This window comes from Hirundo rustica, chromosome 23 (assembly GCF_015227805.2).
Source record: "Hirundo rustica isolate bHirRus1 chromosome 23, bHirRus1.pri.v3, whole genome shotgun sequence".
Lineage (NCBI taxonomy): Eukaryota > Metazoa > Chordata > Aves > Passeriformes > Hirundinidae > Hirundo > Hirundo rustica.
This window is the reverse complement of record NC_053472.1, coordinates 896,930-923,133: the sequence shown is the minus strand read 5'-3', so window position 1 is coordinate 923,133 and position 26,204 is coordinate 896,930. Positions and strand designations below refer to the sequence as shown.

Below are 26,204 nucleotides of genomic sequence, written 5' to 3'. Positions count from 1 at the left end.
GTGGCCTGGCAGTGCTGGGGAATGGTTGGACCCCATGAGCTTGGAAGGCTTTTCCAACCTGTGCTGTGATTCCATGGATAAACATCCATAGGCAGCTCTGTAGCACAGGGTGAGGGTGACAGCGCTGCAAAACATCCCCAAATCATCCACTGGATGCTCCCAACGCAATTCCACTGCCAAACAGAGCAACTTCTGCCCCTCCCACCTCTCAGCCCCAATTCAGAAATTCGCCCTTCCCTTTGCATCCTCCAGCCAAGTCCCCAAGGCTCTCAATAAATGGTTTGCAGACCCTTGGCTCAGATAGGAACAGTGAAATTCCCAGCGTGGAGTCTGTCAGGACACAATTCCTGCCCTCAGCCCACCACACAAATCCAGGATTGCCTCCACAGTGGCAGGATCAGGACCTTTGAAAGCAAATCCGGCCTCCAAAGGCTGTTTGGCAAATTACGCTTCATTATTTACTGGATTTGGCTGGAGAGGGCACGGAAAATGAGCAGCCACCGTCGCTATCTCTGTTCCCCATCTGCTGCCCGAGATAACACGGGGAGAAAGTGGCTCAGTGCCCCTTTCCCTTCATCCTCAAGTTACATTTGAATGCTCTGCTCTCCCTGCTCTGTGGTCACAGGGACCACCCAGGAATCTGCTCCCTCCGCCTGCCTCAACAGCAGCTCCTGCCTGCCCTGGGAAGATGAGTCAGAGCCAGGCTGAGAAAACAGTTCTAACCCCGATTTTAACACTGAATCACCCATGAAAACCCGTGTGGAGGTGAGCTCCTCAGGCCAGACACCAAGAGCAGGGCGAACAATGGCATTTTTATCTCTGCAACAGCAAAGGGCCATCCCTGATCCTGCTGTTTGGTCGTGCAGGATCCGTGGGGTTGGCTTTGCACAAACCCAGCGAATCAATTTTTCAGTAGCGGGAGGATAAGATTTCGGTTTAGGAAGGTGAATGCTGAGCTCTGCACAAACAACCTGTCAAAACAGGGGAGACTTAAAAGTGATTCCCAGGGAGAGGTCACAGGGAAGCAAACAGTCTGTTCCCAAATAAAAAATTAAAAAAAAAAAACAAAAAAAACAAAAAAAACATGGCAGAGGACGGTTTCTATTTAAACACCCAAATCAACCCAAATGTGCATTTCAAGGCTTCTGCAAAATGTGTTGTGCTCGGCAGATTTAGGACTGAAACACCATCTGCTTTTTTCCTGCGAGGTTGCAGCCACTTGTTCAAATTTCTGCTAAGGACAAAGCAGCCCCAAAGCCCTGAGCCTGCAGAAGCCTTGGTTGGGTCAGCAGCATCCCAGAGCTGGGGGAAACTCACCCAGGGAAAACCAAACGTGCGTGTGAAGCCCTGCAGATGTGTCTGGGGACAAGGCTCGGCTGGGTGGCTTCAGAAAGATGGGGTGGATGGACATTTTTTACCCTAAATTCTGCCTCTTCTGCTTTGGACGTACTGAATTTATTTAAATAATACGATATTTATTTGAAAACTGGGCGGTTTATGTGCTGGGCCAGGAGTCTGACTTAGTGATCCCTGTGAATCCCTTCCAACCTGGAATATCCTATAACTCTAGGAGCGTTGCTGGGTGCAGGGAAATTCCTTCCCGTGGAGGCAAACCCAGCCCTGGCAACGTCCTCCAGCCCTTCGCCTCCAGTCTGGGATGCCTAAAGGTCAGAGTTGAGCAGAATTTCAGGAACAAAAGCAACAAGCCCGGCTTAGCTGCCACGGTATCAGCTTTCAGTGCCATCTGAAACCTGTTTGCAAGATTTTAATCAAACCTTGCGCCAATAAAACCTCCCCTTTAGTGCTGCCCACAGAGCAGAGGGCTGTGTGCAGGGGCCGGGGCGGGAGCCAGCTCCAGGCCCAGCTGTTCCACCTGAACCCAGCTTAGGAATGCCGGGGCTTTAATCCCAAGAGCAAGCTCAGCAGCAGGGCCCAGACTGGGATTTCTGGCTGGTTTTTACGAGCCCATCAAAGCCCCCCTGACACGGCTGCCACGTGCACTTGGCTGCATGGATGCCGTGTCCTCGTCCTGCGCCGACAGAGCCGCCTTTGATTTCCCTCCTGGGAGAGCAGGCAGGGAGTTATGGTTTGATTTTTAAACAGTGCCAGGAGTTGCAGCCGCCCTGGAGAATTGTGTCAGCAGCATCTGCAGAGCAGAGATGCAGAATTTGCCTCGCCTGGGACAGCTTTTATCGGGCTGCATCTTTCCAAGGCAAAGAGGGATCTGGGGGCTCCATGGCTTCTCCAAACCAGGTCCCTTCAGCTCCGCGAATCCCTGGGGATGGGACTTCAGAGACAAGAGGATAAAACACCCTGACATTGCCCTGGATGGGTTCTGTGCTAAGGGGGACCTGCCCAGACCCCCCAGCCAGGGGCACGTGGAGCCTGAGAGAACACCAGGAGCAAAGAGGCCAAGATCACCAAGTTCATCTCCCAGCCAAATTCCCACTCTGCTCCCACCAGGCCCTGCATGTGTAAACTATTTCCACACATCTGATCTTTTTAAAGGACTCAGATTTACAAACTTTAGGGATTTTGACCTTCAAAGGCACAGAGCTCCTCTGCACGCCAAAGCCATTTGCAGCTGATTGCAGAAAGAAAATAAATGGCAGACAGGGATAAAAAAAAAAAAAAAAAAGGATGCTCCGAGCAGAAGGATGGGAGCAAAGTCATTTTTCACCCGAGGTTCCACTCGGGGTCAGTGACTCCTCCAAGCTCCCCTCGGCCACTCACTTTGTTTTCCACCAGAGCCCCAGTGTGTCCCCGTGTGGGGTTTCACTCGGTAGCTGCTGGAAATGGATGTGGGGAGGGTCAGAGCGGAGCCCCCTGACCCCACAGCACCTCCTGTCCCTGCCCTGATGGATGGATGGACACCAAGGGCGGGAACCCGAGGTCTCCTCAGCCTCCCCCTCGCAGGCCTGGAGCACAGGGATCTCATGGAGATTCCAGGATTTTGCATGGCTTGGCAGAGGCACGGGGACAAGGGGGAAAGGCTTTAAAATGAAACAGAGTAGATTTAGATTTAGATTTAGATTTAGATTTAGATTTAGATTTAGATTTAGATTAGATTTTAGGAGGAAATTCTTCCCTGTGAGGGTGGGCAGGCCCTGGCACAGGGTGCCCAGAGCAGCTGTGGCTGCCCCTGGATCCCTGGCAGTGCCCAAGGCCAGGCTGGATGGGGCTTGGAGCACCCTGAGACAGGGGAAGGTGTCCCTGCCCATGGCAGGGGTGGCACTGGATGGGCTTTAAGGTCTCTTCCAACCCAGAGCATTCCAGGATCCCGTGTTTAAATTGGGGCGGAGGATTCACGATGGTTGCAAACAAGATTATTTGCAGGGACTGTGCATCCAAGGGCTCCATGAATTCGTGCCTGTGTCCCTCAGAATCCTCAGTCCTTGAGCCCTGAGGCAGCTGAGATCCCCCTGGAGCCCCATCCCACCCTTCTGGAGCTGCCCACGCTCCAGGATGTCCCCCCACTGCTGGATGACGATGGAGCAGGAGTTTCCCAGAGGCTCTGCGAGGGGTGACAGGGGTTCACCCTCCCACCCTCTTCCCACGAGCCCACACTGAGTCCGTGACCACCAAGCCCACGGTTTCCCACTCCAGCCCACACCGAGCTCCTCTCCCTGAGCCCCCTCTGCCCCAGCTTTCCCCGGGATCCAAACCAGGGCAGAGCTGGAGCTGGGGGAAGCCGGAGCACAGATTTCCCAACGTCCCCCAGCTGGGAGGGTTCAGCAGCCGAGAACCTTTCTCAGGATCAGAGGAGTGCTGAGGAGAGGGGGCCGCGAGCTGAGACCCTTCCCACGCTCCCCAGCGAGGCCACCCGGGCACCGCGGAGCCACCACGTCCCCACCACGTCCCCACCACGTCCCCACCACGTCCCCACCACGTCCCCACCACGTCCCCACGTCCCCAGCTTGGGTTTCCAGCCCCCCCAGGCACCTCCAGCTCAGCTTTTCCCAGGTGCCCCCCGCCCCGGAGCAGGGACACCCGGGCAAACAACCCTGGCTGAGCCCCCTGTTATTTAGGCAGGATTAGGCAAAAATTTGTGTGCACTTTTGAACTGTTTTCACAAGCGTTGCCTCTCACTCCCACGCAGGAAGCAGGAGAGGAGCCGGCCTGTTCCAATTAGGGCTCCTCGGGCCCAAAGGGCAGCGAGATTCAGGGGGGGAAAGGGAAAGTGGGACAGAAAGCTGGAAAAAAAGAAGAAATCTGGATGGGGAGCAGGGATAAGCACAGCAAGAGGTGTTTGCTGGGGCTGTGAGGATGGGATGGGAGCAGATAGGGGGAGATTTGGGTCCCCTTCCTGCAGCAACTTGCCAGAGACCGGCCCTGCTTCCCTTGCAAGGATGGCACAGAAGGTGCAGACTTTTGCTATTTTAAATCAAAATAAATATATTTCTTCAAAAAAAAAAAAAAGGGGGGGGAAAAAAAAAGAAAAAGAAAAGAAGAAAAATAAGTCCTTTTTTTCCTCCTTCAAGCAGTGAAAAATAAATACTGTGAGATGAAAGCTGGGCTTCAAGAGAAAAACAAGAGAGGAAACCGAAAGCCCACAGTGCTTAGCGCTGCAGAAAGCCCAACAAAGCCGGCTTTTTTCCGGCCCTCAGCACTTTTCTTAGGGAGATGTGGTGTGCCATGGGGGCCAGCTTTTCCCCTAAAAAATGGGCCTGAACACTGTCCTCCCTAAAAGCAGGTGAAAGCATTTTGTCCCAGGTTTGGGCTCTCAGCACTTGGAGCACCAGAGGGGAAGGTTCAGCTGTGGGTGAGGAGTTGGGACGCTCTGCTCAGCCGTGGGTTTTGGGGTTCAGCCCTGTGTCCTGTGGACACCCTGGTGGGTGGGTGCTGGGGAGAGACGTGTCCATGAGGAAAACTGGGCACAGAGCAGCCCCCAGGTGAGGGAGGGCTGGGTTTGGCTCTGGCCCTTGGCAGCTGTGAGGAACCAGGCTCAGGGAAAGGATTCTGCAGCCACCATCAGTCGCAGCCCGCCCTGCTCAGGCTGCAGCTCCTTCTCCTCCCTCCCTCTCCCTGCTCTGCAATGTGGGTGTTGGATGGCAGTCCTGGGAAAGCAGCATCCTTGAGAGTCCCAGGGGAGCAGCCTGGTGGGCAACTCGCTCCGTCCATGGCTTTTGTGGGAGAGAAGAGGGAATGAAGTGCTAGAGAAAGGCCAGGGCTGAGGCTGGGCTAAACCACAGCCCCTGAGTCAACACTCGCTGCCATTATGGGAAAGCTCCCCCAGCTCAGCCAGGCCCATGGCTCCTCATCCTCCAGCAGCTCAGGGGCTTCCCTCGGCTGGGGATCCACCCCATCCTCTCCGTTTCAGCTGCTGGAAGGAGCACAGATAGATAAAGCAAGCCCTGGTGAGATTCAACCACCTCTGAGGCTGGGGAACGCGGCCATGGTTTAGCAGCGCTCGTTGGAACCAACCGAGAAGTCAGAAACAAGACTGGTCATCAATAAAATTCCATCACTGCTGCCCAGAGAAGCTGTGGCTGCCCCTGGATCCCTGGAAGTGTCCAAGGTCAGGTTGGACAGGGCTTGGAGCAGCCTGGGATAGTGAAGGTGCCTTTGGAATGAGATGAGCTTTGAGGTCCCTCCAAGCCAGCCCATCCAAGGGTTCTAGGATGAGATGCTACAAGGCCGGGGTGGTTCAGCTCCAGCAGCACCATCAGCTCAGCGTGGGACCCTCCCACTCTCGAATCAGCTCCAAATGGCCTCAGCAATTCCTTTAGATTTAACAGCATCACAGACTAAAACTTCCACCAGCCTTTTCCGAGCCCGCTGGCCTGAGGGCACAGTCCAGGTCAATGAAACTCCTCCAGAGGCTCCAGCCAGGTCAGGAGGCTGCAGCCAGCGAGGAACAGCCTCCACCTGCCCAAAGCCCTCCTGCTCAGGAGGCAAAGCCTCTTCTGGCAGCCATCGGGCCCTTCGAGCCCTTCCCTCCCTCCTTCCCAATGGAATATCCCAGGAGCGGCGTCCCCTCTGGAGCCAGGATTAGCACCTCACTTCCAGGCTGGGATCTCTCCTCAGCAGGGCTGGGAGGACCCTCCCAGGCTGGCTCAAACCTTCGAGCCACGCTTCCCCTGGGATAATCGCCCTAATCCCTGCTAACCGCGCCGCTAAAGAGCTCTAATCCCCGGGCGAGGGCACACACGCGCTCCCGGAGCCTGGAAAATCCTGTCATGGACACCCAGCCCGCCTGGAAGCAGGTCAAGGGTAGCCAGCCAGCCCAGGTCATGCCTGTGGCACTGCCCCACCTCCGGGAGATGCTCCTTTCAACCAAACGCCGCTCCTCGCACCCCACAGAGCTCGGATTGCTCAACAGCAGTTGGGAAAAGAGGGAAAAGCCCTGCCAAGCCCCAGAGCTCAGCACCGAGCAAACAAGGACAGATATTCCCGTGCTGCTGGCACAGAGCCCGACGTGTTCATGGGCCTGCCACCAGGAGCCACATGAAATTCCTCACAGTTCCCGGGCTGGGCCAGGAGCCCTCAGTCCCAGCTGTGCCCCTGGAGGCTTCCAGGGCTGCAGGAGCCCAGCCTGAGCCCTCCAGAGCAATCCCAGGCTGGGCTCCGGCACTCAGGGAGGACACGGTGCTCCAGGTCATCCACACCCACCACCCCCGAGGGCTCACATTCCCTTCCAGCTAGGTTAAACCCAGGAATTCTGCCGCTCTCTCCTCAAGTCCCTGGCTGATGTTGCCATTTCTGGCATCTGATGCAGAAGGGATGGGACTGGAGGATTTGTCCCAAGAGAAGGATGAACCCATCCCAGAACCCTGACATGGATTTTTCCCGGGTTGCAGAAGCACCCATGGGATGCTCCCAAGGTACTCCTGGAGCAGTTCAGATGGAGCATTTCGCCATCCATCCAGACAAATGCTCCGACCCTTCTGCAGATATTCATCTGCCTCCCCTTCATCATCATCCACGCACAGGGACAGACACCAAGGGGATTCAGGTCCAACACCTCCAGCTGCTGCTGCAGGCTGGGGCTGCCAAACACACACCAGAGCCTCCCAGCAAGGGAGAGCAGGGATGTAGCAAGGCCAGGTTGAGGATAATTGGCAGAACATTGTGTGGGGAAGATGCAGTCAGGATGGGAAGTGTGAAGAGGGAAGGCTGAGATCTCTTGGCAGGGCTGTCCCCTCGCAGCAGGAGAAGGGCCAAGGAACCTTCACTCAAGCTGAGCCCTTTCATCACTCACAAAGGATCCCAACCCTCCAAGCTGGCTCAAACACACCTGAAGAACAAACTGTGCCAGCACACTTTGTGAGCAGCCACGCATGACCTCACAGCTGGGGATGCTTTCACCCCACAATCCCTATGATGCATGTGCAATGACTCCGTGCCCTGGATAAAACCCCATCATTTGTGCTGCCCATCAGCAGGACACAAGGCATTTCTGGGGCAGATGGACTCCAGAGCTGTGCCTGCTGCTGGGAATCACTGGTCCTGACAGCCGCCTCAATTATCCCTGCCTTGGGAAGGGATTAGACACGGAGATGCTCAGGCAAACACCTCCGATCTGTCTGTCCCGAGGAATTCCCCAACCTTCCCTTGATTTCCCTGCACAGACTGATCCCTCTGTGTCCCCCTGCCCCCGGGCAGAGCCAAGGCCGAGTCACGCCAGGCACGAGGGCAGCACATGGCAGGACGGCGGCAGTGCCCTGGGGCCGGCATGATGTTCAAACCCCCACATCTGTCCGTCCACATCAAAGCCTGTGCTCTGCTCGCCACGCACCCCGGGAATGTTCGTCTGAGCTGGACCTGCCGTGGAGACGCGGCGGTGCCCACGCACTCCTGAGCGCAAGGTCCCCAGGGATGTTCCTGCGGCCTCCTGAAGCCAGAACATCCCCGCAGGATGCTGCCGATGATGACGAAGGAGGGAGGTCCGCCAGCTCCGGGTCACCTCCGCTCGCTGCCGCGGGCGCCGGGCGCCGGGCGCGCCCCGCTCCGCTCGGCAGCTGCAGATTCCTGCCTGTCCCACCCCCTCCTCCGCAGCCTTCCCGGCCACCCCTTCCCCGCGGGGCAATGCCAGCCAGACGGCCGAGATTGCTCAATGGCAGCTGCAAGTCGCGGCGCATCGCGTCCCCGCTGCCGGGCTGGCAGTGACAGCTCCCTCCTCTTCCTCACATCCGCCAGTGCCCGGCGGGCAGCGCCCCGGGAGGGTGTGCGCAGCACAGGGAGGAGGAAGAGGAGGAGGAGGAGCCCGAGAGCTTCTGGCTGCCCTCACCTGTGAGCAGCAGCTCCCCGTGTCCCCACCTCAGCCCTCCGTGCCCGGGGAAGTGTCACTGCGCACGGAGACTCCGGGGCTGCCCTCCCTTATCAGCCCGAGCTGTCCTGGTGCCAGCTGCGGTTTCCAAAGGCGGAGAGGGAAGATTAGGATATTTAGCTTTGAAATCAAACAAATAATTGCACAGGCTTTCTGCAAACAGATCAGGGTTGGGAGGTCAGAGAGCAGCTGGTAAATCTCAGCACTGTTTGCTCTGCCTAAATAATATTAGACCGAGGATAATCAATCATTTTAATCAACAAAATATTTTATAACTCTTTAGAGCAAACAGTCGACTCCGCTGGCAGCTGCCAAGAGATGGCAGGTAACGATCCACGAGCCTCCAATTCCCCTGTGTGGTTACGACTGACTCCCTTGCATCCCTGGATTTACCGCCCTGAAGATTTGCCCTCACGAGTGCCTTGACCCTCTCTGAGGGTGTCCCTGGCCAGGGCTCACAAGCACACACCCAAACTCACACTCAAACACGCACAAATACACCCAGCACCCCCCTGCAGCTGGAACCCACCCCGGGCAGCTCACAGGGAGCAGCTGGAGCACGCTCCAAGCACCTTCCAAAGCTGCATCTCCCAGTGCAGCAGCATCTCCCAGGGAGGGAGGGGAGGGAGAAGCAGCTGGAGAGGAGAGGGAAAAGGTGCTCCTTCTGCTCTGCCCCCTGAGCCAGCCCCTCCTCCTCGGCTCTCCTCGGGGCTGTGGCTCTGCTGATGCCACCCCCTGACACCTCCACGGGCACCACTGGTGTCCCACACGCTGCACATCCCCCCAGCCCTGGCACAGGCTCTGCACAGCAGCAGATGATCCCAGCAGCCGCAACAGGACAGGAGCCTTTTCCTGGCTGGGCTGGAAGCTGTGAAAGCCGAGGGACTGCTGAAAGGAGGAGAACGAGGGTCAGCTTCCCATCTGGGACCAGGAGGGAACCAGGGACAAGGCCATCCCTGGATGCTCCTGCCAGCCCTACACCATTTCAAGCCCCTGCTCCCTGTCCAAGCTCAGCTCCCACAGTGATGGAGGCCAGGAAGGGGCCTGGGAGAAACCTGGGAACCAAAGCTCTGCAGCCCACACCAGCCTCAGGAACAGCGGTGCCAAAGCAATTTCATTTCACAACTTCCCAGGAACAATTCTCCTGGTTCTACTCTTTTTTAAGCAGACAAGAAAACCAACAAATGGGGATTTTCCAGGAGAGCACCAAGATTAATCCTCTCCATCCCAGGCTGAGCACAGGATTCCTGGGCTTTGCCCAGATGAGTTACACCATGCAGCATCCAGGTTTCCAGCATCCTCAGGCACAGAAGGGTTTTCCCAATCGACCCCAGGAAGTTCTTCTTTTCCAGCTCCTACTTCTAGGAAACTTCCCACCAGGGAAGAGACCAGTGCGGGGATTGGGCCAGACCAAGCCCTGGGAAGATGAAGGTGGGAGTGAGCTGGGGAAGGCAGCCAAAGATGAGCTGGGCTGCCCCATCAGCCTCAGCCATCCCCATCCCGGAGCCAAGCATTGTCCAGGACGGGATTATGTCACCTCCTGGCTGCAGCCGGGAAGAGTGAAGGGCAGGCAGGGATAAATCCGAGCGGCTGGAGGGGCTCGGATCTGCCCAGAGGAAGCCTGAGCTTGGAAACCTCAGCGAGGGCTGGGGGAGAGAGGCTGAGGCGCTCCCAGGCCTCGCATCCACCCCGCGAAGCATCCGGAAGCTATTAAGGAATTACAGCCTCGCTGGCCCCGAGCCCTCCCCGGCAGAAGTGCCTGCGAGCAGATGGTGAAAGGGCTGATTGAATTCGGCTGCTCTCGCCAAGAGGCTCTTCAGGAGAGACTCGGTGGAGGAGGGGGTGGAGGGGGCGGCATTTGGGACTCGGGATCTGGGAGCCTTTGCCAGGAACTCCAGGAATCCTCCATCAACCCTAACGAGGCTGGAGGAGCTTTGGCAGTGACTTGGATGTGTGGTTTGAGGGGTGTGAGATTCCCTTGGGAGCTTGGCCCGGAGCTCCTGGTGCTCCAGGAGTGACTCCGCAGTGATCCAAGGCTGGTTCCTCTCCCTTCATCTCCAAGGGCACCCTGCACTGGACCAGCTCCCTTGCAGGGAGGTGGGATGGCCCCAGGAGCTGTGTGATCCCAATCCTCGATCCCAGCTGAGGAGGAGGCACAGGAGCTGTCAGCCCAACAGCCCTGCCCACCCCGGGGCTTTCCTCCCAGAAAAGATGCACGTTTGTAAAGATCCTTAATTCCCAATTTGGTGTAATCCCACCCCGTTCCCAGCACCCATGGGAAGGCACTGGGGATGGTCCCTCAGAGAGGGACAGAACTCCAGTTACTCTGGATGGGGAGGAGGAGGGGGAAAAAGACCAGGATGAGAGAAATGTAGGATTAAAAAGAGCCAAGAGGAGGGGAAAAAAAAAAAAACCCGAAGGTTTTTGTGCTTCGAAAGCCATCCCTGGTGCCAGCCCTCCCGGAGGTGATGCCAGCGCCTGGGCAAAAACACAGATGGAGGAACCGAAATTGCCTGGGGATGAAGGAAGGGCTTAAAACCTGCCTGGAAAGTGGAGGGGAAGAAAAGGAGGCATGCCCCAAAAACCAACACAGCCCCAAGCTCTGTGCTCCCTGCCCCTCCCAGCCAGCTCCAGCTCCCCATTCCCCGTGTCCCAGAGAGGACAGGCATCGGCTCCGAGGCCCCCGTGCCATCCCCTATCTCCAAATCCATCCCTGTTTTTCCAAGGGAGAAAGCTGCAGCGAGTCCCCCCGGGATCCCTGGCCGGCTGCCGAGGTTGGGAAATCGGGAGCCTGGTCAGGCCCTGCCGGAGGGGCCGGCACGGAGCGCTCCGTGACCGTCAGGGGATCTTTGCGGAGCAATCTTTTCCGAGACAAGTCATGAGATTATTTCTTGCCTGGAATTTGCTCCCGCAGCTCCCATCGGCCCCGGACTGCTGAGTCAAGAGACCGCCGGGGCTGTGCCCTCCAGATGAGTAAATAAATTGCCACGGGGAGCGCGGGGGCCCGGGGGGGGGCCGGCGCCCGGCGGGGCGAGGGATGGGGCAGGGAGGGGACCCGATGACTCCCGAGCCTTGGGCTGGGGATGGATCCCGGCTTGGCAGCCGAGCACCGAGTTAGTCACCAGATTAGCGAGCAGTTACACACGCGCCTTAAAGGCGCATCATCCTCCCCTGCCCTTCCCTTGCCTCCTTTTCCTCCGGGGCTTTATCCCCCCCCTTTTTTTTTTTTTTTTTTCCTTCTTCTTTTATTTTTTAAATTTCTTTCAGCCGAACTTTGGCTCTCCGTGAGCGCCCGGGACGGACAGCCAGCCAGCCACGGAAAGACAGAAGCCCTTGAAGATGCCAAAGAGGGGGGGGGAAGATCCAGCCGGGGGGTGACAGAGCTCGGGGCAGCCCCCCTGACCCCTCCCCGTGCCGGGCAGTCGGGTCACTCTATGGGATCCATATGGCCCCGGCTGCTCCGGGCTCGGCTGCTTGGCAGCAGGAATGCTGCCAGAGTCATCCCGCTCGGAGGCAAACGGGCGCGGGGCCGGGGCCTTTCATGTTCCGGCCTTGGGAGCCAAATTCAAATCTGGAGCCGCTTAAAGGGATGGAAAGAGCCCCAGCGAGGAGCGGCCCCGCCGGGCCGCGGCTACCGGGACAGCTCCGAATCCCAAATGCCGCCGCTGCCGCTGGAAAAGGAAACTTTCCCGGCTTTCCCAGAACCCGGCACAACCTCGGACACCGAGGCCAAGCTTCCTGGCAACCCTTCACAAGGATGGGGTTGGGAAATGCCCCGGGCTCGGGGCAGCGCCGCTCCCGACCTGCTGGGCTCCTCTGCTGCCTGGGGCTGATGCCAGGGACCGAGCAAAGGAGTTTTTCCTCATTTCCAGCTGCAGAGCAGGAGGAATTGCATTTGCTGACCTCATGGAGCAGTCTGAGGGATGGAGCATTTGGGTAACGTGCCTCGAGCGCTTGAGAAGAGAAAGCTCTTGGCATTGCATCTTCAAACTGCTTCTAACAATAACGGGTAAAAAAAGAAGGGGAGGAAAAAAAAAAGACCCGAATTTCACGTGTCCCACTCCATCTTTTTTCAATTTTCCAGTGGAAAAAGCCAGGACTACTCAGCTTTTGCAAGTTGTTTCTTCAGAGGGTTCAGGTTTCGGTAAACAATTGCTCAAAACTAAAAGGTAAGAAAACAAAAATCCCCTTTGCTGCTTCCAGAAGCAGTGACCAAAATTCAGTGGCTTTGCACAAACACACGCAGGCACCTCTGAAAAATACTTTCATGTGGGTCAAAAAGCCACGGTTTGATTATCGTGATAAAAAAGTGCTGACAACGGCGGGGGGAAAACAATAGCAAACAACCCCCAAAGCACTGCCCAGCGTCCAGCTCCAGCTTTTGGGGTCTGCTGGTGGCAGTGGCCGCTTCCCTGAGGCAGCAGTGTTACCCTGCAAGGCCATCCCAGGAGAGGCAGCATCCCAGCGGGAATCCCAGCAATCCCATCCTGCTGTGCCAGACACTTGGTTCCCGAGGGATGCTGAGCCTGCCCCAGTCAGCCAGCACCCCCAAACCGGGAATTCCAGGAGGTGGATGGCTCCAGGCCTGCCTGGTGCTGAGGAGGAGCCGGGCAGTGGAACCCAGACCGTGGAGAATGGGAATCCTGCAAGCAGAGGGAGACCTGGAGCGCCCAGCTGAGGATGCTCCCGCCTCCCTGATGCGGCAGAACGGGAGCGCTGTGCCTCAGTTTCCCTAAGAACAAGGTCTCATCAAGCCTTTTCTCAACATCTTTTGGGGTCAAAGGCCCCAAAGCTTTAGAAAAAAGCTTTTAAAGAAAAGCCCAGTCCCTGGGCTGGCTTCTCCTGCGCTCCCCACCAGCCATGTGAAGAATGCCTTGGAATCACGTCAAGTATTTGAGATGAGATGGGGGGAGAGGGGGCATGGCGAGGGGAGAGGGGGAGCTTTTGACTCAGTGTCTGGCTTCTTTCATCAGTCCCACATTCCTGCTCATGCCATCACCCTCCGGGAAAGTGCGACAACCTACAGAACCCATGTGGAGCCAATTTAGAATCCCCTCCGTGTAAGAAAACGCATTTTGTTCATTAAAAAGCTCTGGATGCTCAGCTGGGGTGAGGAGGCAGCCTGCAGCCCCACAGCCATCCCAGAAACGTGGGATTCAGCGAGGAGATATCCTACACACAGCAGCAGCCCAGAGGAGAGCAGTGCTCCCTGCACACCCTCCCAGGACATTTGTTCCAGCCCAAATTACCCCGGGGTTCCTGCACCAGCTACCTGAGCTGGAGGTCTCTGCCTCTTCTGGCTTTATAGGGAAGTTTTAACATGAGGAAAAAAGCTGGGAAGCAGGGAATTGCTGGAGCAGGTATTACTGCTGTGCCCAGCAGCAATTGGGAGATGAATGAATGGGAATGGGAATGAATGGGAATTACAACCCCAGAGCCCAATTCAGACCCAGACAGAGCCCTGTGACTTTGCACATCCCAATCCACAACCGGGGCTGTCACAATGGCTCCAATCCTCATTCCCAAAGCGCAGGGAGCCACAGAAACCAGGGGATTTTTCCTCTCTGGGAAAGCGAGCTGCTGTTTTTGTGATGTTTTTCTGGCAGGTTATATTTATCCACGGGCTGCAGGAACCAGATGTGGGACTGAGGGGCTGTGCTGCAGCAGCTTCCTGCTTTCCTGCAAACACCGGCTCCACCTGCCCTGCACAGAGCGGGACATGGCCTGGGGAGCCAGGAAACTGCAGCACAGCCAGGGGAGGGGACAGGGAAAACATGTCACCTGCCTGGTCCTGCACTGGGGGTATGGCTCCCGTGAGCTGGTGCTGTTCGTGGGACAGAGGAGCAAACCAGGTGTTGGAATTTTGGCAGTTGAGTGAAAAAAGAAAAAAAACAAAACCCAAAACCTCAACATAAAAATGCAGAGTTTCAGCTCAGAAAGAGACAGCAGTGAGAGAGCAGGGTTTGACCCCTCCAGGGCTGCTGTGAGCCAGCCACCCCTCTGGAGAAGGATGGAACACCTTGGAGCAGCTGTGAGTACATCACCGAGGGCTCTGGCTCCACCTCAGGGCCCAGGCTCTGCAAGGCAGCGTTTGCAGCCCCTGCACGGCTCCAGCGCTCCGGGGGTGGCTGCGCTCAGACACCACGGCTGAGCCCTCGCACCAAAACACAATCTGGAACCACCCTGGCAGAGCCCAAGGCCAGGCTGGCCAGGGCCCTGAGCCACCTGCTCCGCTGTGAGGTGTCCCTGCCCACGGACGGGTGGAGCTGCGTGAGCTTTAAGGTCCCTTCCAACCCAAACCCTTCTGGGATTCAAGGATTGATTCCTTTTTTTTTTGCCAGCTCTGTGCACTTGGCCTCCTCTGCGTCCGTCCCAGGCTGTCCCCCTCCTGTTCCAGGAGATATTCAGGCACAACAAAGCAGCTGGAGGTTTCCACCTTTTCCCATCACTGCCAGGGAAGCCTGCAGGCACAAAGCCCCAAACCTGGGAGAGCTGGGCTGGAGAGATGAGAGCAGCTCTGCAGGGCTGTGCAGCAGGACCCATGCCAGCTCTCCAAGGGGCACCTTTGCCAGGCCCGTTATCTCCAGAGCCATCTCCCGGCTCTGCCATGGGCAGCACTCAAGTGCTTCCCCCCCCTCAAATTCCACTGCACCTGGGAAAAATGTAGGAGCTCGTAGGAGAATCAATAAATATTTATTGTTTAACCAGCAGTATTTTGACTGGAGATGTAAGCATGGCCCTGTGCCAGGGAAACAAGAGCCTTCTTGGCCAGCGCTGCAAACAAATTTTTGTCTGTATCTCGTTGGAAGATTGTAAACTACACAATGAAAGGAAAAAAAAAAAAGAAAAAAGAAAAAGAAAAAGAAAAAAGAAACACAGCCAGCGAGCAGCTTAGTCACGGAAGAGGAACAAAAGAGCTGAGATGGATAACTGTGGCATGGGGTTACAAAAAAGGGCTGCAGGCCTGATTTTTGGCTGTGAGACAGCTGTGCCGCTCAGATCAGCTGCAGATCGTGCCACTGGTTCCCGCTGGGATGGGGCTTGGAGCTGCACCAGTAGGCACTGGAGAGACACTGGAATCCACCAGGAACTCCCAGCCAAAAAGCAAACTGGGGAGCCAGGGCTTGGCCTACAGAGGCACAGCCTTGCACCTATGGAATATCCCAATTCCCACAGGGATCCCCAGTCACAGTGGGATGAACAGTCAGGCCCTGGCTCCAGGGTAGTTTTAGCGCTCAAGTAAAGCGGATCATCCCCTCCTTGTGCCCCTCCTCAGCGTCCTGGCACACTCCTACCCAGCACAGGTGCTCCACCGAGCAAGATTTGTCAGCCTGGAGGGTGCCAGAGCTCCATCCCTTGGATCAGGGACAGCAGTGACACTTGCTGTCCTAAATCGTGCCACTTCCTCACCTCGTGCCAGGCAAGGACCAGCTGACAGTGAAAAAAGGAAAAGACTCTCCTGCCTTATCTGGGACAGATTTACTTGGATCTGTTCCCTCCTTCCCCAAAATCCCAGCGGATCCTGGTGCCACGGCTGACAAGAGCCATTTAGGGTGACAGCTCTGCCAGTTCACATCCCTGAACTCTACTCAGACAGTCTGGGCTCACTCACACCCACCTGCGGCTTTAACCTCGGGGACAACCTCTGCAGCCTGACCCAGCTGCCCCCAGCCCCTCACACAGCAGCACCCATTCCAGAGGATCACTTCCAGAGCAGCAAATCCAGAGCTGGCTCCCAGAGAAGCTGCGGCTGCCCCGTCCCTGGGTGTGTCCAAGGCTCGGAGCCGCCTGGGCTAGCGGGAGGTGTCGCAGGTGGAATGATGAGATCTTTAAGGATTCCAAACCACTCTGGGATTCTGTGAGGATCCCGGGGCAAAGCTCAGCGTGCCACAGTCCTGCTGGAGTCCCAGCCACTCGCTGCCTGCCTGCCAGCAATCTGCTCTGGATTTGGGAGCGCAGGAAATCTTAGGATGTCTCAGCAGCTGCTTTGGAGAGCTGGAGTGCGGCATTCCAGCGTGAGCCTGTGTCATCGTTCTGTAAGGCCCGTCAAAGCATGGCACGCTGTAATTACATGGCAAATTAGGGGCCGCTTCATGTAATGACACTGTAATTACACACTTGGTGCGTGCTTTGGGGAGCTCGGGATGGAAACGTGGAAGGAACGGAGGTTTCTTCCTGTTCCCTGGAAATCTCCCTCGCTGCACCCAGGTTAGAAACCGCTTCGGTGGTTGTGTCCCTGAAGGACAGCACCGTCAGCTGCCCTCTTTCCACCCCTTTTCAGAGCTTTGGTGTGAAGCTGACGCTAAAAAAAAAGCTGGAGCTGGTGGCATCCAAGTGCAGCCAGTCCCCCCTCCTGGGAAGCTCTCATTCCCGCATCCCGGCTGGATACCACAGTAATGGGCATTTTGTCAGCGCATACAGAGGTAATTGCTCTTCTTCAGCTGAGTTCTCACCTCCTCCGCAGGCAATCAGCACCGAAAAGGCGAGAGCAGCCCCAAGTCCTCCATTTCTGAGCCTCAGCCTCGCTGCCGATGATTGCAGCCCGCACAGAGCATCCCCAGCCGAGCCCAGCTCTCACCTCGGCTGCACTGCGCAGCAAAGCGTTCCAAAAGAGCCGGGCGCAATTCCCTGCATCCCTGGAAACACCAGTCAGCGCTTTCCTTTCCCCAGGGCCTGGCGTCCCGTGTGTCCCCGGGAGGACAGGTGAGCGCTCTCCCAGCGCCACTGGGGCAGAGGGAGGGGCAGAAACGTGCCAGAGCAGGGAGCGAGATGCTGGGGTTCTCTGCTGTGTTTTATCCCGCATGGAAAGAAAACGCGGCCGTGCGGGAGCCAGCGGCGGTCAGCGGCAGGGAAGCTGTCACACAGCAGCTGACACAGCTGGAGGGCTCAGTGCTGCGAGGATAATGCAGGATCAGATCTTTCTTTTGGGTGAGAATAACGTCCCTGAGCACTTTTACCCCGACCAGCTCAGCAAGCTGACCCGCGTTGGTCGGGCTGATCCAGCTGTGACCCCGTTCCATGCACACCCCGGCGACAGGGATGGCTGCAAACTTCTCCTCCCTAGACAAGGTAGAGCACAGAATGAAGGATCTCCTCCTAAGACCTAAAGGAGAGCGATTTTCTCTGCCACTTGCCCGCGGCGAGGCTCTGTGGAGGAGCTCTGCATTTGCCAGGCTCGCTTTCAATGCGAAATCCCTTATTTGTCTGCGCTGAAAGTGAAAGCGAAGCTGTGGGAAGGGGGAGAAGCACGATTCAGGCAGGTCCTACATCCAAAAGCAGCACGGAAGCTGTGTAGGAGCTTCCCTGTACCCTGCACCACCACAGCAGGAGAACCAGAATCCTACAGAGGGTCTGGGTTGGAAGGGAAAATCTTGCTTCAGCTCTAAGGGAAGTCGTCCCAAATCCTAAACAGAGGGAAAGGTTCTTGCCAGATAAAAGCACACCCCTGGGATGCCACCCACGCACAGGCCAATGGAAACAACGTGTCCATGTCCCAGCTGTCCTCTGGGTAGGCACGGGAAGAGCTGAAAAGCCGAAAAGTCCGGATTTCTGTGCTGCGCGTGCACGGAGCAAATCCTTTTTCCAGGAACAAATCCACCCCTGTTCCCGTAACACACCTCCAGGGAAAGGAGGCAAAAGCAGGGAGGGATGCAGCACGGGGAGCTCGGCATCCCTGCTCCACCTGGGACACCCGGGAACGACACTTGGGATTACAGCCCTGCTCTGGTACCTCGGGGGCAGCAAGTCCAGAGCTTCCCTAGCAAGAAATGAGAGCTTGGGAGCCCCAGTTACACCCCACAGCTCCCAGCAAGGGTTGAGGAGCTGTTTCCCACTCCCAGCAAGGGTTGAGGAGCTGTTTCCCACTCCCAGCAAAGGTTGAGGAGCTGTTTCCCACTCCCAGCAAGATCCAGGGAGCTGCCTCCCACTCTACCCACAGCCAGCAAAGGCAGCTTGGCAGAGCTGCAGGAAACAAAGTGATTTGTGGAGGGCAGTGCTCACCAGCCCCCAGGTGAAGTTCCCCTCGGGGCTGAATTTTGCATGGTTTGGGGTTTTAGTGTCTCAGAAAATGTCCCACCAAGCCGCTGGTGGATCAGCCGTGTATGTACGGCCACAAGTGACGTTACCATCACAGCCTCATAAAAATATCCACGCACATAGAATTGTGTCTTGATGGAGAACCCAGCCCCATGGGCTTCTGGCTCTGATCTGCACATCTCACTCACACATTCCTGCTGGTATTAGCCGGGGCGGAGGGGGTGGATTTGGCTTTGGAAGCTTTCTACAACTCCACATCCCTCCCAGGTTATTTTTAAACCCTTCGGACACACCACAAATCTCCCCAGGGTTTTGCAGGCAGAGGTGTGGGGTGGAGCAGGGTTTGGTTTGGTGGGTGAGAGGGGTCAGAGGTGCAGATTCGTGGGCCATCAGGCACCTGGCACATCAAACATCCTGCACAACCGAAATCCTGTGGCTGCAGGGACCCTCCCTGCCCGAGGCTAACCCCGTGGAACACATCTGGCAAGGCTGCTTTGTGAAGGGACAAGGGGCTGGAGCCCTTCTCAGCCCATTTTGGAACTAAGGACGATGGGAACATTCGGAGGTAGGAGCCATCAGGGAGCAGATGAGTCCTCCAGGAGCAGAGAGAAGTGATGTTCCAGCGGCATGGCTAAATCCCGGGAACACAGCCCAGCAGCATCCACACTCCTTCCCTCGCCATCAATCCCACCGAACCAGAAAGCTGCAGCACTCTCCCCGAGTTGGAGGGGAAATGAGGTTAAGCCAGCTAATTGACAGCACTGACCTTTGTGGCTCCCAGCGAGCACAGCCACCAGCACAGGAGCGGCTGCAGCTGAGGCCGATGGGGGGGCAGCTCTTTTCTACCTCTTGGGGTTGCGTTTTTCAGAGCTCTTCCTGCCCAAGTTTAAACTTTGGGTCAGCTCTACGAACTGTTTGCTGACATCAGCTGCAGAGGAGCTTTCAGAGACAGAAGAAAATGTGCTTAAGGCAGGGTGAAACTCCCAGTTCTCCCTTCAGGCACCAGGGAATTCCACTGCTCCAGGGCTCAGACACCCAGAGCACGCAGAGCCTCTGCGGGAGCTCGCACCCACACCAGGAGAGTGCAAATTTAAACAGATACTTTACTCTGGAGTGAAAAGCAAACCCCATCCCACCCTGATGGTCCAAGGTGTTTATTCCTATCCCATTTTCCTTCCCTCCAAGCAAGCAGGCTGCCCTCAGGGGCTGAAGGGCAGGAACGAGCCTTCACCAAAGTTTCAGAAAATAGGCACAAACAGCTCCACTCCAGCCTCTCACTGCAGCTGTGTAGGTGCATCCTCAGCATCCCTCGGGCATTTTGAAGCCCGGTGCTCCCCAGCCCACAGCTGGGAGCCAGGCTCAGCCCTGCTGCCGGGGCAGGGAGCACTGGCACCCTCTGAGCAGCCCAGGGTGGGCAGGAGGGATCCCGAGGGAGACACTCCTGCACTGGACACTCCGTAGCCCATGGATGGACGGCTGATGCCCAGGCGGGTGCTGACTTTGGAGCTCTCTGCAGCCCAACTGATGCTGCACCAGCGCCTACTGATGTCTAAGCACCAACCCCTGCGTGGCTCCGGCCCTCATTTGTCATTTTATTTCCACATGCAGTCCAAAATCCCGATGCCTGGAGGAGCCGTGCCTCCCTTCTGGCTTTCCTAGAAACTTCCTAACCAGCAGAGAAAAGTACAACTCAAATCTTTAATTTGATTTTCCGCACCGGCGCTGCACAAAATCCAGCAAACTTCCAGTTTGGAAAAGTGGGGATTGCAGCAGGGAGAGATGAAGCAACAGGGCTCGTTTTATGCAGAAAAAAAAAAAAAAAAAAAAAAAAAAAAAAAAGAAAAAAAAAAGGTTGTTTTATTTTCCTGCGGGTTCTCCAAGCTCCATCCTCCACCTCGCCTGGGCAGGGCAGAGAGGAGTTGAGCGCCCGGGGTCAGCGAGCAGCCAGACGCCAACCAGTGTGTGAACAGCAGCTCTTATTCTGGTCAGGGCTCGGCTCGGAGCGTAACCACAGCCAGCAGCGGCTGAACTCACCGCTACAGCACACAAAAACGCTTCTCGCCTCCCTTCAGTAACGCGTTGCTCTCCGCACCCTCCCTCCACCCATTCCTCCAGCTCCAGACGGGTGAAAAAGAAAAAAAAAAAAAAAAAAAAAAAAAAAAAAGAAAAAAAAAAATCAAAGCGGCGGGTTTTCCTTTCTTAAACGTGCTAAATCCAGAGCAGATACCGCTGGAGTTGTGTTTCCCAAATATCACGAGTGCTTGGACCGCACAGGACATTTCCAGCGAGGGATGGGGGGAACGCACATCCCCGCTAACGGTGGGAACAGGCGGGGTGTCCCGGGGAGCGCATCTCTGCCTCCCCGCCGGACGGGCTTCCCTGCATCCCGGCAAGGATGCCAGGAGCATGTGGAAAGGAGGCTGGAGGAGCGGCGGGATGGATTTTAAGAGAAGAGGGGGGTGGAAAGTCATAAAAGCGCTCGGAAAGTCAATTCGCCTTCGGCAGCGGGCAGAGCCCGGGCGGCGGCGCCGCGCCGCGACTCGGGGTGCGCTCAGTGTTCCCTTCCTTAAGACACCCCCAACCCCCCCCCCCAGCGACCTCTCCGACCACCCCACCCCAGCGGCCGAGCCTCTCCCCCCCGGCCAGACCGCTCCGGCCGCCGCCTCCGCAGGGAGAGGGGCGCGGGGCTGCGCGGAGGGGACGCGGCGCTCACCGGGGGACGGGAAGAGCTCGATGTCCACCTTCTCCGTCTTGATGATGGTCAGATCCACAGCCGCCTTCATGGCTGGGGCAGCGCCGCGGGGGCGTCGCGCCGGGAGCGGGGGGCGGCGGCTGAGCCCCGCCGAGCGCGGAGCGGGGCGCCCGGGGCAGCGCGGCCGGCGCTGCCTCTCTCCTCCCGCTGCTCTTCCTCCTCCTCCTCCTCCTCCTCCTGCTTCTCCTCCTCCTCCTCCTTCCTTCCTCCCTTCCTCCCTTCCTTCCTTCCTTCCGCGCTCCCTCGCCGCGCTCCCGGCTGCGCTGCGCTGCCCGCTCCGCTCCGCTCCGCCCGTCCCCGCCGCCGCCCCGGCCGGGCTGAGCCGAGGGGAGGGCGCTGGGCCGGCCCCGAGCGGTGACAGCGGAGGAGGGACCCGCCCCGCCCCGCCCCGGAGGCGGCCCCGGCCCCCGGCGCTGCGGGGAGCGGAGCCGGCGCTGCCGGGGAGAGCGGGGATCCGGGGACGGAGGGGAGCGGAGCATCCAGGGCTCCTCCGCCCCGAACGCTGCTCGCATCCCGGCCCGCAACACGACGGGATAGGAGTCTGGGCACGCTGGCTGCGCGCAGCCCTGGCTGCAGCCGCTGGCCGAAACCCATGGTTCTTGGAACCAGGCCAGTTGTCTTCACCCTGCCTGTCTCGACACGAACCGCTGCCTTTCACGCTCACCCCTTCAGCTCCCATCGCCCCTTCATGCTCACATCATGGCCTCACGTTTCCATCACCCCTTCACATTCCCATCATCCTGCCTGGAGCAGCCTGAGCCTCTCCCAGCCACAGCACATCCAAACTCAGGGGCACAGCCGGGGCAGAGCAGTGCACGTTGTGCTGTGCTGGGTGACAAACAAGGGTGGCTGTTCCCGGGCCTGCTTGGTAGAGGTGGGAGGCCAAAGAGAGTTGGGAACTGACTGGATATAAGAGCATCTTGAAGATGCAAGATGAGTGTCACGCCAGCGTGGCATGGAGTTAACAGAAGAATATTGGTTTTCACATGAAATCTGTTTGATTGTATTTAAGTAGCACAAACTTCAGACCACAAACGGCACAGCAGAAGGAGAGTATGACTCACAGATGTCAGCTTACCGGTACGGAGAAAAAAAGTCATTAGCAACCAGCTCTTGTGGTTCTGTCACTCTGAAAGTCTTTAACAGCTTCCGATTCTAGCTCAGATCAGGCTGCTCTCATCAAAGATGGGCCCAAGTGAACACAGGCCCGCAGGAGCAGCTGCCCGGGGTCACAGTCACTGCCCAGCCCTTAGCGTGGACCAGGGTCCCGCTTGCAAACACCCCTGAAACCTCCCAAGGCCCCGAAAGATGAACTGCAGATGCAAACGCTGCAGCTCTGATTATTTCGCTTCTGCAGCGGGGCCTTTCTCAGCCACCATGGGCGTATTTATAGCAGGAGAGTTCGTGCAACCGAAAGGAGCTGCGAGGTGCCGGGGCCAGGCGAGGAGAGCCGGCTCTGGCTGCACGCACGGCTTTGCCAAGGCGGGCAGATCGAGCAGCAGGAGGGCTGAGAGCTGCAAAAGGCGGGCAGGGAGCTCCAGTTCATCTTCCTCACCCAGTGACAACCTCTCGCGTTCTCAGTTTTACAGGCAATCTTGTTTCCAATTTACTCGCAAGCTCAGTTCTGGGCAGCCTGTTCCTGCAGCAGTGGAGTGGGACCAGCGATTTGCTGTGATGAAAAACCTCCCTCCGCTGATTCCCGAGGGCTCGGCAGAACCTGAGCCGTGCTCAGGCAGAGCGCAGGCTTGGCGGTTTGAAACCTACCACAGGAATGAACCTTGAAATCCAAAGGTGGAAAAAGGAGGGCTGCAGGGATAAAATGTGGTCCCTCCACGGGACAGGATTGTGTGCTTGCACCTGCCCTCGGCTTGGGTTTCTCTCTTCCCTGTACAGCAACGCTCGAAGGAAGAAACTACAGAGAGGAGATTTAGCAGAACATTTCTAGTTGAAAATCAAAAGGGGATTCAGGAGAAACAGCTGCCTTTCTGTCTGATCTCTGATCCCTCCAGAGCAAGCTTGGGAAGAGAAACCCGATGCAGCCATCAGAGCCCGCGGTCCTTCCCTTCCTGTGCCCGGCCGGGCTGGGATCCCGCGGCAGGGAGAGGAGGGGGCTGGCCGGGGGTGCCGCTGCCTGCAGCTGCCTGACGGCGCCAGCAGAAAGCACCTGCGGTCCCAACCGTATGGAAATGACCCGCCGGGAGGATCGTTCAGCCGCTCGGAGCGCGGCTGCAGCAAACCACAACCCCCGGACCGAAACAGAGGAGGAGGCGCGGCAAGGTCACTGGGACTCGCCCAAACACAGCCTGGGACAGGCTGCTGGTGGCACACAGTGCAGGCTCTCCTGGGCAGAGGGGCCCTGGACGGAGCTGCCGCAGATTGAGATGCAGCAGCCGAGGTGCCCTGAGGTGTCTCTGCTTTAGCCTTGCTCCCCTGGGCCGAGGCTTTTGGCTCAGCCTGACCTGTAGTGTTACAGTCTCGAGGACTGGCTGAACTCCAGGACACCTGTACTGGAGATCCTTCTCTTCTGGACAGAGGCTCTAAGAAATACATTTCTCACAGCTTGTGTGTTTTGTGTTAGGAGAGATCCACACGCTGCTGGCATCCCGGCTGAGCCCCGATCCCACAAAGCCGATGACGCTGAGCCCAGCTTGGAGCAGGGTGACTGCAGAGGAGCTCTGAATTTTGCCTCACCCCCTTGTGCCTCCCCAAACCTGTGTTCCATTTTGCTGGTGCAATGCATGGCAACCCCTACAGGCAGGGAAACTGGAAATGCTTCCAAAAGTAACACTAGGGCAAAAATCCCCAAAGGGGAGGAAGAGAACAGAGAGGCTGCGGACAGAGGTTTCCTCCCAGGGCAGCTGAATCTCTCCTTCGAACTCCATCCCAGCAGCCGCTTTAATTTGTGCTCACTTCAGAGCTGCAACATGAAAGCCCTGGCTCTGAGCTCCAGCTGAGCCGCTCAATGGCTCAGTGTTCGCAGAAGGCATGGAAGGAATCCATTGATTAGTTTCTTCAGCTGGGATGTGACCATTCCGAGTCCAAGACCTGCCAAACATGACTTCGCCTCAGCAACTGGTTCCTATTTGCTGCTCACAGGCTTCAAGAAAATCTTTCCTCTCCCTCATCCAAGTCTCACCCTCGTTTTCCACTGTGTCGTTACCGAACGTTAATATCCATTCAGGCTCTGTCCGGGGAGGGAGGATGGCGGGCGGGAGAACGGCCCGCAGCCCAAAGACGGGCGATAACCATCTGCCCTCCCTCTGCAGCGCAGCCACACTGTTTGCGGCTGCTGGGAACAAAGAAAGGATGGGCAGTAATGCCCCATTGTTCCCAGGGCCACTGAGTAACCTTGGGTTAACGGCACAATAATAATTATTATTCATTGAGCGCTGAGGAAAGGTGGTAGGAGAGCGGAGCCTTTGCTGTGACTTCCGAGTGCAAGGACGGCTCTTCCATGACCTCCCTTCTGGCTGGGATGGCTCTTTCACTTCTCCATGGCCAAATTCAATCCTGTCCCAGCCCAGGACAGCTGCTGGCTCTCCTTCAGATGTCACGGAGCTGGGACAGCCTCTCCTTTCCCTCACATTTCCCCATTCTCATTCCGGCAGGAATTAGGTGTAACTTCGGGTCTGGAGAGGGATCTTTTCCGAGCAGTGCTGCTACCAAAACACGGGGTGAAATACAACGGCCACGTAACAACACGGGGCATCCACCCAGCTGTAATGGCCAGGAAATGAAGAACACCATATCCAATTAAAACTGCAGGGGGATATTTATGGCAGAACGTAATTAGCCAAATTGGAGCCTTCCCCAAAACTGCCGTGGGATTTTTAATGACCGCGAGCGGTCAGGGATTGGGTTTGATGTTTTGTCAAGTAAACAATACCCAGAGGGCACGAGACAAAAATCAGGAGCAAAGGGGAAAGGAAAAAGAAAAAAACAAAAAAAAACCCCCTGTTCTGCAATTCCAGGGAGAAACGGAGACATGAAAGGATTTATCGTAACGGGGACATAGTTGGAAGGAGCAGCAGCCACCACTCCAAGAAAGGAAAGAGCAGGGAGGTGGCCCTGGGTGTGGAGGTGGCCCTGTGCAATGAGAGGAAAGAGCAGGCAGCTGCCGCGGCCGTTCCCCTGGGAGATACCTTTCCTGGAATTTAAAATGATACGAGAAATTCCTTCGAGCGCCGTAATAGCTGGGAAGCATCGGAGTATTTTGGTAGGAGGAGGCTGGGTTAGCCCTGCCGACTCCAGCCTCCCGTTTTTGGCTTGGGCATGCGAGCAGAGCTCGTTAGTGGCACATCCTGCGTGTGCCCCCGGGCGGGCTGCGGGAGCCGGGCCGCTCCCAGGTCCGGCACAGGGGTCCCGGAGGTGATGGACCGTGCCCGGAGCGTGGCTGCTCCGCGGCCCCTGGGCTGCCCTGGCTGCGGGGCTGGAAGCGCCCCATCCTGGGCGCTGGAGGCACGAAAAGCAGGGCAGTGTTCCCGCTGGCATCTCCAGCCCCGGGCCGTGGCTGCCACAATGCCCTCCTGTGACTGACTGTCCCCGGGCCCCGAGCCTCCGCGGCTCCTGCTCTCATTAAGTCCCGCCGGGGAGGGCTCACAAAAGCCGCTTTGTGGCCAGCGGGGGTCAGGGCTCGGCACGCAGAGCCACGGCCCCGTCACACGCCGGGGGACCCCGAGAGAGCCTCCCAGGCTGCCTGAGCATCTCCAAGTGCCTCCCGCTCCTGGCTCCCCAGAGGTGCTGCTCGGGGTCCGGCAGTGCCATCCTGACGGGAATTCCCTTGGCGGGCGTGCTGTCACTCCCTCGTGTCCCTGCTGGATGGAAAATCCTCGTAAACTGCCCTGCAGCACTGTTTGCCCTCCGGACATTTTCCCACTCCCCTCAAGTCGCAGCACCGAGCTCTTGGCAAACACATCCTGAAGGTTTTGCTGCCGAACTCCCGATATTCTCAGTCACACCGAGCGCGTGCAGCCAATACACATCGGATCTCACCTGCAGGACACCTCTCGCCTTTGCTCAGATCTGGCTCGGATCTCTCTCCTTCAGAGCACAAACAAAGCAGCTCACGCAGGTTTAAGCAGCACAGCTCTTGGCATTCACCAGTCTCTCCTTACTGAACCCATCCCTGGTAGCCCTTGGAATTCCCTT

General features: G+C 57.3%; 1 protein-coding gene across 2 annotated transcripts in view; it reads right to left on the bottom strand.

Moving 5' to 3' along the window:
- The window catches only part of ETS1 (ETS proto-oncogene 1, transcription factor), a 66,999-nt gene that overhangs the window by 22,386 nt on the left and 18,409 nt on the right, over window positions 1–26,204 (bottom strand). Inside the window, exon 1 of one of the 2 annotated variants that reach the window (XM_040085058.2) lies at window positions 21,018–21,122. The exons of the other annotated variant lie outside the window; for it this stretch is intronic. Within the exon in view, the coding sequence (XP_039940992.1) occupies window positions 21,018–21,087 (70 nt within the window). The 5' untranslated portion in view covers window positions 21,088–21,122. Of the gene's footprint in view, window positions 1–21,017; window positions 21,123–26,204 lie in introns of those variants that run through there. 2 annotated transcript variants of the gene reach the window in all.